The sequence below is a fragment of the Vicugna pacos genome, chromosome 5 (genome assembly GCF_048564905.1).
Source record: "Vicugna pacos chromosome 5, VicPac4, whole genome shotgun sequence".
NCBI classification, from domain to species: Eukaryota; Metazoa; Chordata; class Mammalia; order Artiodactyla; family Camelidae; genus Vicugna; species Vicugna pacos.
This window is the reverse complement of record NC_132991.1, coordinates 31,305,065-31,319,556: the sequence shown is the minus strand read 5'-3', so window position 1 is coordinate 31,319,556 and position 14,492 is coordinate 31,305,065. Positions and strand designations below refer to the sequence as shown.

Below are 14,492 nucleotides of genomic sequence, written 5' to 3'. Positions count from 1 at the left end.
TAGTCTAGCTCCATAGATAAGGAATGTATAAGATGAATGCATTGTGAATTCACTCATGATTTCAATTTTCTGTGTTAATACAATAAATATTTTTGAAAAGAAAATTGAACTAGTCATTGGTTTTTGGTGTTTTGTAATATTTTATGTCTTCGTTTGTTAGACATTCTAATAGCTGAAACTAACTGAAGATTCTTGGAAAATTTTTCATTGGCATTCAAACTCAGGCAGCTTTCATATTTCCTGTATTTCTGCTACGACCATAATGAACTTTCAGATATTTAAAATGCTGCTGAAATGTGTCAAATTCAGTTTCAATGGGGTAGCTGTATTTTTTAAAAACTTACTATTTTCTAGATAACATACGCATTTTGATTGGCAAATCTATAAGTGAAGCAGATTGTATGAAAGAGTCCTTGAGTGTTTAAACTTTTTAAGTTCAAGGAAGAATACCATGCAGGGACATTTTATTATATTTAGTCAGGACAAGAGAAAAAGAGGGAAGAAAAGAGAGTGAACATGGAAAATGTGATTGTTAAGCCAGACCTCAGTTGACTTGTGAGGCCACTATCAACTAACTGAAGGCAGTGATTCACTAGCTCTTGGGAGTCACGACTTCCTGGATCCTCTCCTCAGGAAAAAAAAAAAAAGTCCTGACATTCAAACTTTGCTTATAATCTCAATTTTAAATAAATGTAAAACTTATTAGCACAAATTTCACAGACAGATTTATCTTCCCTTTGACTCATGTCTTCGGCCCATGTTATTTTGAACACAGAGGATTTCAAAGATGGTAAAAAATTCAGATTCCCAGCGACTCCCAGATGAGGGATGTCTACACTTTAAGGAGTAAACCTGAAATGCTCCAGGTTGTATAATTCTTTCTGAGTTATACTAGTTTAAAGCCAGAAAGGAAGGAGTACTAGCTGGGAAGATCATACAAGATTTCACTATCTTTTGAAAGCGCCCTCTTTGTCATTACAAAGTAGTGCTCGTGTGTGTGTGCGTGTGCGTGTGTCTATGAGAGCGAGAGCGAGAGCGAGAGAGTTTGTCTGTAGCCAATCCGATCAAACTGAAACAAATTTTCTATTAGAGCTTTTTAATAAAAGATGAGTGCCAAAGTTGTGGCATCTACTCTAGAAGTTACTTCTTCCATCCACCCCTCACCCCCACCCCAAATTTCTCTTAGCTGTTGAGTGCATTTGTAATGAATTAAATACATATGTAGAGCAACGTTACAGGCATTTTAAATGATGTTAAATACTAAAACTTATTAGCACAAATTTCACAAATAGATTTTTTTTCTTCCTTTTCATGTCTTCTGCTCATGTGTTTTGAAAACAAAGTGTTTTAAGATGGAAAAATAACTTGTGAAGGTAGATTAATTGTGATTGTGTTCCTTGAGCCATAATTTATGATGAGTTTCCCACATCAACTCTGGGATGGAGCTATTACACCCAGTCTGTGTTAGAAGTGATTGCAGCCCAAACAGAATCTTTTAAAATGTTCCAGTTTTCGATTTTTAGCTTCATCATGCTTCCTTCAATGTCTAGTTAGTTTCTTTTGACTTCATGTACTTTAAATTGAATTTTCAAATTCTCCTCCTTTTTTCTTTAAATATGATGTTTTTATAAGAACTCTATGAGATGTCAATATACAACTTAATTTTTTTCCTGGTACAAAATTTAGAACTGATTTTGTACAATGAATTCATTGTTCAGAAATAATTCAATGTGTGGTCTTGCTGTTGACACAGAAATTCAACATGTTTCCATGTAGGTCCAGTAGTAACAGAGTTTATAAAACAATGATAATATTATATAATGAAGTTATTTTATAAGGCAGTTACATTGTCTCTCTTTCAATCATTATGACAAGGAAAAATAAAAATAACCCTTGCCCCCAAACTAATCCTGTGACATGAGGGCAATAAAGAGTTTTTAAGAAGTAAACACACTTTGTTTTTCAAGTTGTTCTGATGTTTAATAACAGTTTGCTGTTACTTATTCTTTTTATGTGCTTTTTAATCAGATACAAATTTTAGTAGGGAAATAAGCAAACATTCCTAAAAATGAATTATAAACAACTGTGTTTTAGAATACTAAAAGGATTTTAAAACTTTTCAATTCAGCAAAGTTAATATATTTTTTCCCTAATTGAAATAATGGAAAAACATAAGTTTAGACACTTTCATGGCTTGGGGGAAACAGTCTTCATGCCCCCAGAGTCATGTTCCTTAGCAACCATTGTTGAGACCTGCTTCCACTACAGTCCTGCATGGTAGGCACCATTTTGTCTTCTTCAGAAGGTTCATCGAGACACTGATTACTGTTAACATGTCTCAAGGTGAGTCTCTGTAAAAGATAACCAATAATCAGTGCAACATATTTTATCTTAAATGCCACTAGCACACAGATTACATCTGCTCTTAAAAAATTGTTTTTTTTAGTATAAACATTGTGATATGTTTGTAAAAGGAACTGTGTGCACAGGTGGCTCTGAATTAATTATACATCTTTCACTGTTGTGGTTTCATTATTGTCTAATACACCTTTATTTGCAAATGATTAAAGAAATTGGCTGACATTTATCATGCATTGCCAAGAATTCAGTCTCTCTTGCAAAAAGCCCACTTACGAGCGTAGAGTTCTGTTGAGGAGTACTAATATTAACAAGCTTTCACAGCATCTTAGCTTTCTTAGACATGTGTTATTCAGTAACTTCTTCATAAACATGCGAACAGCTGTGACCCAAATGAACAAAACTGCTAGAGATATTCCCGTTCCAAAATACTAAACAGGCCATAGTATCTGTAACTTTGAGACATTCATTGTAGAAGAGTGATTATCATAGCAACAAAGATGTGTCTTGATAGCGTGCTTATATTTGGTTTGCATTTTTAAGGATCTTAAAAAATACCAACATCAAATAAAAACAGAGATGTGATGGACATACACTTTAAAATACTAAACCTATATATATTTTTCATAATAACAATATTCATGAGTTAGTATTTCTCAGTACCCAAATGCTGAAATTTAATTCCAATAATTGCATCAGGTTAACCAGTCATTACATGTCTTCTCTCTTGAGTTCACATTTACATTTTGAAATCATATTTTTGGACTTTTCAGATATACATTTTAAGTCCACATTCTTTTACATACTAATTTATGCACTAATTATATACATTATTATACACAGTTCTGCTCAATTTCATGAGCAATGCTTAGAATCATACTATATGAAAAACTCCCCAACCAGAAGAGAAGTATTTGAATATGGGAGGTGATTTAGAGATATATCTTGAAAAAAGCATGGCATATACTTTTGTTGCAAATTACCAAAATTAATGGTAGACAAATACTTTTTGGGGGAGAGCTTGATATTATATTGAAAGGTGGAAGATTAAAAAATGTAGGAGGCATGCAAAAAAATGGTGGAGAAACACTGCCTAGACAATTGTAAATTTTTTGGATTAGGACTACAAACACCCTGGACTGCACTGTACTGAGAAAAGAATGGAAAACAGGCTTGTGGTAGAGGATGCTTAATACACAACAAACAGGAAATTAAAAGAGCAAGGCTATTAGATGTGAAGATTTCAAGATTGAGGCCTTTGCTATTGTTCTTTTCAATGTTTGGAATCAAGCCATTTATACCAAAAAAATGGATGAAAGAAGAAATGGCCAAAGATAGGCAAAAAGATAGTTGATTTATACTCATGATGCCAGAAATTATGTTCTTGGCTTATGAACCAATAGCCAACTTGAAAAAAGACACAAAATAAAACAAAGACATTTTTTCTAGAAAATTCTAGTTAAAATCAATAAAACAGTCTTCATTTTTGTTACATACCTGAGATCCTTTGTGTATATATGTCCTTTTCCCCCAAAAAGTCACTTACCCTTGTTTGCTTCTATTAGATCCTTTTTTTTTAAATGTATATGACTTTAAGGACTAGATTGAATATGTTGTCAACTACATATATAGTGATAATTAAAAAAAACTAGTAAGTATTGTTCTTTCTAAAAAATGCATAAATATTTTATTTGAAGGAATTCATTAATAGTCAAAAGTCACTGCTGATAAGAACAACTAGCCAAAGAAAATTCCTCTTCAGTGTAGTGGAGTACAAAGATCATTTTAGGGTCTGATAGCCCTAAGTGTGAATTTCTGTTCCCCAAGTTACTAGCTGTGAAAATTTGGGCAAGCTACCAAATCATTCTGAGGACCTAGATTCTTTTTTTCCCCAGAAAATGCTTAGTTATACTAATACTTAATATGCTGTTTCTTCTACTGCTTAAAAAATTTGACTTTCCGTCAACTATCTAACTCTGATCCCTTGCCAACCTGATATGGGTGAAAATGTTAATTATGTTTATGGGCAACATTACTTATAGTAAAAATGACCTCTGATTAACTGCATCTGCATCTGATAAACTGTATTATAATACCTAATAGGAAGCCAAAGTCTGGGCTTCTTTAAGTGCAAAGACTTGTAATTGTGCATGTTCCCCGGGGTTACGAGAGCTATGCCTACAGAGTTGTCACAGAGATACTGTCTCCTTTGAGGCATAAGGCTATTAAGCCAGGATCGTTTCCCCACCCGCCTTATGTGGCTCTCGTCCTCTTGCACAGGGCTGTCACCTGTGGAGAAACTAGCTCCCATGAGTTTGTGTGAACCACTGGGGGAGCTGCTGCAAATTCTGAGAGAAGTAAGCTGTGGCTTCTGTGCTAGAGTCTATAAGAAGACTTGTGAAACTAAATAGTTAAGTCTGAGAAGGCAACTTGGTGGGCACTGTACCTACCACGTATAGTTCCTTTGAAAACAAAGAAAATATATGCAAATTGCCTTGTATACAAGTTCTCTTTGTACAAAAGGTCCAGACGCACGTTTGGATTGCCCTTGTTTTGACTGTGGGTCTAATCCAAACAACACCCCTTCCCTCCTCTCCTCCCCTACTTCCATTCCCAGCCTTATCACAAGCATTCCAAGCTCAACTGTGTCTTCTACTAACCTTTAACTGATTTATCTGAACCAGTGTAACTCCTTAACTTCCCATTGTGTTCTCATAGTGAGGTACTGGACAACGTAATAGCCTTTATTTACAGGACAATAAACCCTTAAGATCAAGAACTAGGACATGTTCTTATTTGCACTCTTTACAAGAATTCCATACCAGTTTTTTGACTTGAACTGAATAATGATTCATTTCATTGCCTACTAAGAAGATAGTCACAAATCATACAAGTCAGAGATGAAGGTACAATTTTTAAAAGTTTTTATTATTATAATAATTATATAACTTAAACAACCACAAAGAAATGCTTAGAAATGATTTACTACATGAAGTTATTGAAAATTACATCTTAGTCTTCAATAATGCATTTGCTTTAAGTATTAGGTTAAAATAATAAATTCTAGAAGGGTATGTTATGTCTGCACAAAGTATCTGAATAAAAATTAACAAAATTTAATAATTTCAGTGTTCCAAGAACAATCAATTTTTTGGCTATGTTGGTTTTTTATTGATTTTTTCAGCTCTAGTGCAAAATCTATTGCCATATAGACATGGTTATACTTAGCCTCAAAAGAGCTAATACGTCATAATGTACTCCATCAATTATATTTAAGCATGTATTATATTTGAAATAAAGAAAAAAACCTGGAACATACCTATTAATGTATAATAACAAACACCTCTTAATATATACAGCCTCCAAATTAATGAGCAGCTAAGAAGTAAAAGACATAAAAATAACTCCATGGAGAAATAGCACATAAAGTTTTTTAACCACATTTTAAAGAAGTTGCTAGATTTCAATAACAGAACAAAACAAAAACACAAAAATAAAACTGCTAAAGTCTGCAACACAAACCACCAAAATTATTAGAGAAAGTAATCAGTAGAATTCTTAAAAATGTTTCTAAAAATTTCCATTCTTGTATAGTTCCTTAGTAGCCATTTTTGCAAAAGGCTATCATTACATATTTCCACAGTGGGCTGTAGGGAGCCATCAGTTACTTTGCTTACTGAGAGACAGGACTGGGTGATTATGTGAAGAAGAGTGTGGGTCTGTTTGACAAAAAATAATAATGAATAATGACAAAATCAAGTACAAAGGCAGTAATAAATCAATCATTCTCGGCAACATACAATTTCTACTGGATAAGCAGGGAAAGCACACGTCACAATAATTGCATCCACAGAGCTGTGAGCCACATCCCGTTAGCTGGCTTTCATGTCAACTGTTTTCAGTAGGAGTAAATGAAGATAAGATTGAGAATATGGAGAAGAGCTTGAGATCAAATGATGAAACATTTTTGGCAAAGAGTTATTTTGGATAGAAAAGGCTATTGATAATATAGTGTTCATTTTAGTAATAAAATGCGCTTAGCATGAAATGAATTATTTTGTGAGTGCCTATTCAAAATCATTGATTAGTCCAGGGAGTTTTCAGTTACAGTCTTTGGATTCTTCATTCCTTTGCCCTACACCTGAGTGCACGCCAGGGAAGAATCCGAGAGAGAATTTAGCTTTCAGGCTTTGCTTTACGTGGTACAGTATGGTACTCAGATTGTTTCCACCATGTTTTCACAGGGCTAACCTGGTGGCATTAAAAATGTTCCACATACGCATTGCTACACTCATCTAAATGTCATTTAGGAAGTTCATGAAGAGAGCAAAAAAACCCAAAAACGATGAACTCCATTTGGGCTCTTAATTTGTCCTAATTCTCCAAACAAAATTTGTGATTAGTTTATTTGCCTCTTTCTTGTTTTCCATCTGTTTCCTCCACAGGAACATAAGCTCCAGGAAGGCCAGGGACGATGACTACCTCCATCGTCCAGCTCAGTGCCTGCTCCCAGGAGGCACTCTACAGTTTGTTGATTGAAATACTTAGTGAAAGGCCAATGAAGAAAATAAATTAGGATAAAATTAAACCACATCTCTTGAGCAGCTTAATGGATACAAATCATTGGATTTTCCATTTCAAAGACTTATGTTCTATAGTCAAATGATAGATAAATGATTACAAGATAAGAAAGGTAACATTATCATATGTAATCAATTTTATTTGTGAATTGATAATGTTCACTATATAGTTGATTTGTTAAGGGGACTAGTTTTTTGGGTTCTTTTTTGTAAACTCAAACTTGAATTTCCTGTGTATACTGTTTTAAATTTTTAGCCTTGATAATCCTCTACCCTTAGTCATTTTTTTTGCAGTGAACTTTTTTTTTGGTAAATGTCATGTTAAAGCCCCAGGTGTTAGTGATTATGAATTTCATGTGTTATTAAAAAGAAAAATGAATTATAAAATTTTCCTTGGTTTAAAACAAAAATAAAACTTGATTTTACTTATACTCAGGAAATGTAACTCCAGAATATGAATGCAGTATAAATTTTTCCATAAAAAATATACTTGTAATATTTTGCCCCAGAATATTTATTACATGAATGACAATGAAAAAAATTCAAAGAAATTTCACTCCAGATACTTCTAATTTCTTCTGATTTATGGTTTTTTAGAAATCTGAAACAACTCCATTGAGATACAAAATTATTTTTCATTAAAAAACAAAAACCACTAAAACACTTAGTGTTTTCATTTGTTTGAGAAAAATAGGATTGTTAACTTTTTTCTGAGTATTCTCTCCAGAAGAGAAACCCACTATTAATATTTTATTTGTTTTCTAGTAATTTTTATCATTTATGCAAATATGCAATTGAGGTCATCCAGTTAAATATCCTTCAGTTTATATTGTGGGCATCATTCTATAATTAAATATTCTAAAAACATAAAAAATAAACAATTTCTACAAAGTAGATTTGCCAAAAGTCATTTAACTTTTTCATTGGTGGGGATATCTAATTTGGCACTATTATAAATAATGCTGTGAGAAATATTTCTGAACATCTCTCTCCAAATCTATAATCATTTCTTTAGAGATAATTCTTAGAAGTGAACTCACAAGGTCAAAATGTATGAACATTTTAATACATATTAGCAAAATTTTAAAAACTATAATAATTATTTTGCAATAATAGCAGTAGCAGTTTTCTTGGGCTTATTATATACCAGATTACTGTTTTAGTGTCAATGTCACTGCATCTACACCAGTATTGTGTGTTGCCACTAAAAACATTTCTTAACATATGGACAGGATAAATAAATAAATGGATAAAAGAGCATATATGAAATGATTTTTTATTTACTTATTTTGGATAGTTTTTTTAATTTTTATTGGCTAATTTCTATGTCTCCTATGCTGAATATTTTTATACTGGATTACTTTTTTTCTTTTAACTGCCCTTTTTTAAGCATACCCGCCCTTTGTCATATTTGTTACAAATGCCTCTCACAACTTTAGGAACTGTCATGTTAACTCAATTTTGAAGGCAATGTGGCATACAGGCTGACATGCAGCATACTGCCAAATATCATTTCCTATAGCATTATTTAAAATACTGACTAGGAAACAGAGTAATATGGACCCAAAGTTAGTATTCATTTTTTATTATAATATACCATTACTTAATTTTTCTCCACTGAAGTATAAAGTATTAGGGGGATTTACAAAATTTTAATCATACTATTTTAAGATGCATAAGAAAAAATTAATAATTCCTGCCTTCAAACATATTTGTATATTTTGCTAAGACAAAATGTGTCATGGAATATCCCTAAATCTACCCTTTTAAAGATACAATTACTACTGAAAGCCAACCAGAATCAGGCTACAGAAACAATTTTCGTGACATAATAAGAATCATGAAATTATAAAATTAGATCATACCTCTGCACTTTTGGATTAAAAAGCACTAGGTAAAATATTTGATATTAAAATGAATAAATAGAAGTGACTGCATGGCTGATTGAAGAACCAATCATACAGGTCTCAGTTTAAAAGATGCCGTACTAAAAGTTTAAAATAAAACTCAATAAATTACTTTTGCATATAATGATAAACAAAGTAAGCCTCAATTTGGACTATTACGGATATTTAATATCCAAGGCAAAAGGATTTCTCCTACTGATCAAGTACCAAATAACAATTATTTAAAAATTAATACAAGTAAGTCTTTATTTAAAATATTAAGTGTGAGCTCCTGACAAGATGATCTGTGTGTTTGTTAGAACAGAAAATGAGTATTCTAAAAAAAAAAGTGTAAATGTTTAACAAGCAAAAACTAAAAATGCAATACTAAACTATTAAAATTTCTATTTGCTACTTGATACGGTATCACGGCTATGGGTCACTGTGACTATGGAAAGGTAATACTTGTCTAATATATACAGCCTTCAAAAGGTAAATTGAGCCTCTATTTTTATTAGGAATGCTACACAGGGAAATGGCTGGGTTGGCAGTTATAGATGACTTACCTTAAAATTATATTCCCATTTACCTGCTTTCTGATAAAGGTAAATAAAAGAGGAAGCATTAAATAAAGTCTAAATATAAGCTTCTATGATCTCAGTAAATATCAATCCTACATATTTTACCTACTGAAAAAAATTTCTGATATTGTGATTTTGGCAAACATTTGATACAGATGGATATCAAATTCACAGCAAGTATTTTCTCAGTCAACTTGCTCAGTCACATGAAAAACAAGACTTATTTTTAGCATCATATTTTGCTTCCTTTTTTTTCTTTGTTACATAGTGTTTGTTGAGCATAAGTGTTCTGTTCTAAAATTAGATTCTCACACTGTATGTAGCTGCCTGGATGTTCAAAAGGAAATGTCATTATGTGCACTTATTGCAGTAGAATGTAAATGTCAAATGGATTGGAACACAATTACAATGAAATAGAATAATATAAGAAAATTTGAAGAGAATGGATGGATGACAGATCTTTATAAAAATAATATTAAAACTGTTTCAGTGAGATGAAATTTAGGGATTTTTTTCTTTTGTTTTAACTTTGTGGCAGTAGGCTTTCATAGCACCAAAATATTCAGGTATTTTATTCAGGAGTTTCTAGACCAGGTGGGGATCTTCAGAGTTGCTAACGATGCTCAGATTGCCCCTAGATTGAACATGTTTGGCCAGGTACAAAGTGATACTGAATTACATTCATGATTGTGTTATTTAAGAAATACTTAGTGTTAATTAAGAAAGTGGAAAACTCCATATTTCAAATCAAAGTTGACCAAAGACATGTATTTATTGCCATGTGCTTAGTTTCATTCAAATAAAAGGTGAAGCAATTAGATATTAATTAATCATATTGCAAATATATATTGCTAAAGTTTCTAAGCAATTAGACCATACTGACAAAGTGGTTTCATGAATGCCTGTTTATCTAAATAGGCTTTATATATTGCAGAATATCTTTCCAATTATTAAGGAAAGGAGAAATTCTTTGTGAATAAAATTTGGTACTGAAAAATCAACAGTATTTAACAATTTCTTTCATATGTAGTACTGTACACTTAGCTAATCAGATCATTAATCATCATTTGAAAGCATCTAATTGTTTCTAGTGTTTCAGTGACCTCAGGAAGCAATGTAGTGTAGTGGAAAGATTGCTGGATTTAGTGCCAGAAACCTGGGGTGTACAAACCTAGACAAGGAATTTAAACACTCTAAGCTTTGCTTTACTGATATGAAAAATACAAATAATAATATTATCCTATAGGATTATTGTAAGAAAATAGATTCTTGAATGAGAAAATATGTATAATTATAGACACTCGGTAAACTTCATTGCCTTCTCTTCCCCTCTCCTAACCACCTAAGAAGAAAACAAACCAAAGCAGCCAGATAGACTCCAGTTTTGAGGCTTTATGATACTGTTTCAATTTTTCTCTGTATGTACAGACATTTGTGATCCTATTTATGACTTGCTTTTTTAAGATTGAAAGGACTATGGGAGATAAGGTGATGGACTATTTCAGCTGTTGCCACTGTGAGACTCACAATTGTACTGATAACTAGCTTTCTTTGATTACTTTATTAGGACCTAAATCCTGCCTCAGCTGCTGGCGGTGTGATCTTTGTGCTGTAGCTTCCTCCTGATAAAGGCTAAAAGGAGAGAACTTTAAGGTAAGTTTCAGCTCTGTAATTCTCTGAACTCCACCAAGTTTCATTCTGCTTTGGAAGTTCACCACCTCAGAGGTTTGTCAAAGAAGAATACATTTGTCCTTGATAGCCATAGATAAAGAACTGAATTAAAGCAATGGCAGGTGGCAGCCGTCGACTTTCCACTGGTTGGAATACGAACCTAGAGCTGCTTGGCAGTTACTCCCATTTCCCATCTCAGCACGTCTCATTCTTTTGCTCCGTTTCCCTCCCCCATGTCTCCTGGCAGCCTTGTCATTTTCCGAAATATATGTATGCTTTTTCCTAACTTTGCAGTACTTTTCAACAGTGCGTATAAAAAGACTAAAGAAGATAAGCAGATGTCTGGCCACTATCTAGATCTGTCCTTCTCAAACTCTAAAGTGTATGTAAATACCCTAGGGATTTTGTTAAAAAATACACTCTGATTTAGTGTGTCTAGGGTGGTTTCTCAGATTCCTAACTTCTAACAAGTTCCCAGGTGACATTACGAGTCCTAGAATCACACTGTGGGTAGCAATTCTGTAGACTAAAGTGATCACAAATCTAAAACTTAAAGAAAAGGTAATTATAAAAAATAAATACTATATTTCAATTTCATTTAAAAAAAATCATCTCTTTTTTTTTTCCTGACTTCTTCACAAATAAAATCAGTGTTTTCTTCAAAGCTGAAATTTCCAGAAAGGCAGTGTGTTATTTCTCCTATTGTTCTATTATGTGTCTCCTCTACATTCTGATTTATACATTTTTTAATTTGGCAAAAAAACTACATTATGATTTAAAATTTTAAAGTTATACAAGTTGAACATCACAATTTAATTTTGAGAACATAAACATGTAGGTGAGTGAATTAAACTGTTAACATAGTTATCAAGATGATTGGATTATTTAAAAATAGACTTTTTTCAATATTTATGGCATATTATAAACTTTTGGTGTGTGTTTTAGAAACAAAGTTTACATGACACAAAATACTGCAATGCTCTACAGATACTGCAATAGATAACTACTAGTCATCCCCAAATAGTAAATTTATGAAAAACATTTCTTTGTCTTAGCTGGAGCTATTTATTTTTTTTTCACTTTTCTTTCAACATCCCTTAATATTCAATAATCTTGCTACTGACTGATAAAAATATGAACAAATATACACCTAATTACCAATGATAGTTTTTTCAAGTATGAAGTAATTTGAATTATGACTACAGAAGTCATTGTCCACTCAAAAATTACAGAAAAATTTAAAGAGTAGACATATTCTGAAAATCAACACTATTTTATGTTATAAAACATATACTCATTCCCCTTTCCTTTTAATATATGCTAGATTTCTTTGTTTTTTAGCACAAGCCCAGTAAAGTCCTGGTTCTTAGTGAAAACTAAAGAGTAATGACAGCAACAACAGAAAGTTTTACTGAAAAACTTGTGGGCTTTCTCCTTTATCTCTACATGTATCTGTATTTTTCCTCACGAAAGAGGTAGGGAGCTCAGGGTCCAGGGTCACCCACGTATATTATTGAAGGAATCAGCATCCATCTGGAGGCTTAAATGGGGGTGATGGATAATAACAGTTGAAGAGAAGAACATGGTGGTCAGACAAAGATGAATAAGATATTAAGAAGACAAAAGAATCCGATTGGAACACACTGGTGCAATATAGGAAGGGTCCAGTGTGCTTGTCTTTAATAATGTCCTGGAAGAAAAGTACTTCGTGCCCTGGGAGCCTGGTAATGTTGTATAAATTTTAGAGCCCAATTTTAACCCTACACAACCAGTTTCAAATCACAAAAGAATTCAGTAAGTTTTCCTGATATTCCACTTAAGAAACTACAACATCATGCAAATTAAAGTGACATCTGAAAAGTATTTAAAGAAGAAGACTTTGTTAAGATACCAGTAATACCAACAACTTTGTAGACTGGTTTCTAAAATGTTCCTCTTGCAGAGTATTTTAGGCTTGCAGAGAACACTGCATTTGTGAAATGCATTTACCTCTACTGAATTACTTATTTTCTAAGAATAAAGTTTATTTCTCATCCCTAAATAAGTCACCAACCATTTAATCATGTGGAAAACGTAAACCAGGTGACCAATCCATTTTGCTAAGCAGAGAGAAAGGAAAGAAATGCAGTTGTTTCAAGGCAGCTTCTTTATGCAGAGGGAAATATTTCTTTTTTATTAGCTCCATCTGATGGTTGATCTGGTTTTTACACACTGCCCAGCTATAAATTCCCAACAACAACTTTATTGTTTTTTGTCCCTCTCTCCTATCAGAAAACAAATTGTGCTATATTGGGAAGATACTCCTTAATTGATTATGTACCTAATTAATTTATTGATCTATGAAGTATTTACTGATATGAAGGATATCCATGCTAATCTTGTGGGCTTTTTTCTTTTTTCCTTTAAATTGAGAAGCATAAGTATCACAGATCACAACAGTTTACAATTTTATATTTGAAAATTTGAAAATATTACTGATACTTTCCTGTATGCACATCTTCACACAGGATGGACATACTTCTCAGATGAGCATGGCTGGCCCATTGCCTAATTTATGTTGAGCGAGTACATGGTGAGAACAAATTTCAAGCACATAAAATTGACTGTATTTTCCTTATTCATGTTTCATACTAATGGACTAGTTTGGCAAAAAACTTATTTATGTGATATACTGTCCCAATGCTCTCAGAAATGAGCATGCATGCTTGAAAATACAGTTCTTTCATTGCAGAGAAAAAATAGCTTAGGATTTAAATGTATTTGAAATGCATAAGTGAGTCTAAGCATCAAATAAGAAATAAATTAAGAGGATACCCTACCTCAGCATCATACTCCCATAACTGATTTCCTCTCATATGGTGGCATTTTAACATGATTACAGGTCCATTGAGTCTAGAAACGTCCAAGCACAAGTCATCGGTTCGGATTTCTTTGTCAGCAGTATAAGAAAATACCTGAAAATAAAAAATTCAGCTAATAAAATAGTAACTTCTTAAAAACAAAAAGTCACAGTATAGCAGATTTATCTGTGGAAGCTTTCATATCAGATAAACTTGTGTTTTCAAATGATCTCTGCTGTGTGATCTTGAGAAAGCTAGTTCATCTCTCTGCGTCCTTTTTCTCAGTTGCAAAATCGAGACAGTGTCATCTGCTTTAGGAGGTTTTTGTGAAGCCTCAACTTACCAACTAAATTATTAAATGCATATTATTTGTACTGCATTTCCTGTACTATACTTGCCTCATAAAGCTCACACAACAGGTTCAGTAAAATACAGTTTGTAAATTTCATGGAGTTCCGTAAAGAGAAGTCCCTGTTCCCACCACCACATGACCAATTCCCCAACTCTAGAGACAATGATGTTTTTCATCCTCTTTCTTTCCATAACATAAGTACATCATATAAATTTTATTAAATA

General features: G+C 32.7%; 1 protein-coding gene and 1 long non-coding RNA gene across 5 annotated transcripts in view; one reads left to right on the top strand and one right to left on the bottom strand.

Annotated features, from left to right (window-relative positions):
* Positions 1-1,973: 1,973 nt before the first annotated feature.
* Positions 1,974-14,492, bottom strand: part of GALNT13 (polypeptide N-acetylgalactosaminyltransferase 13) — a 457,095-nt gene continuing 444,576 nt past the window's right edge. For 2 of the 4 annotated variants that reach the window (XM_072960978.1, XM_072960979.1), the window contains exons 12-13: positions 13,896-14,030; positions 1,974-2,351 (exon numbers count right to left, since the gene is read on the bottom strand). In XM_072960978.1, coding sequence (XP_072817079.1) covers positions 2,211-2,351; positions 13,896-14,030 — 276 coding nt within the window. In that variant the 3' untranslated portion in view covers positions 1,974-2,210. Of the gene's footprint in view, positions 2,352-5,736; positions 6,078-13,895; positions 14,031-14,492 lie in introns of those variants that run through there. The other 2 variants (XM_072960976.1, XM_072960977.1) reach the window with 1 other exon arrangement.
* Positions 2,267-13,650, top strand: LOC140696367 (uncharacterized). Its single transcript, XR_012072586.1, has 3 exons — positions 2,267-2,343; positions 10,973-11,058; positions 13,584-13,650. It is a non-coding gene; the product is annotated as an uncharacterized lncRNA (long non-coding RNA).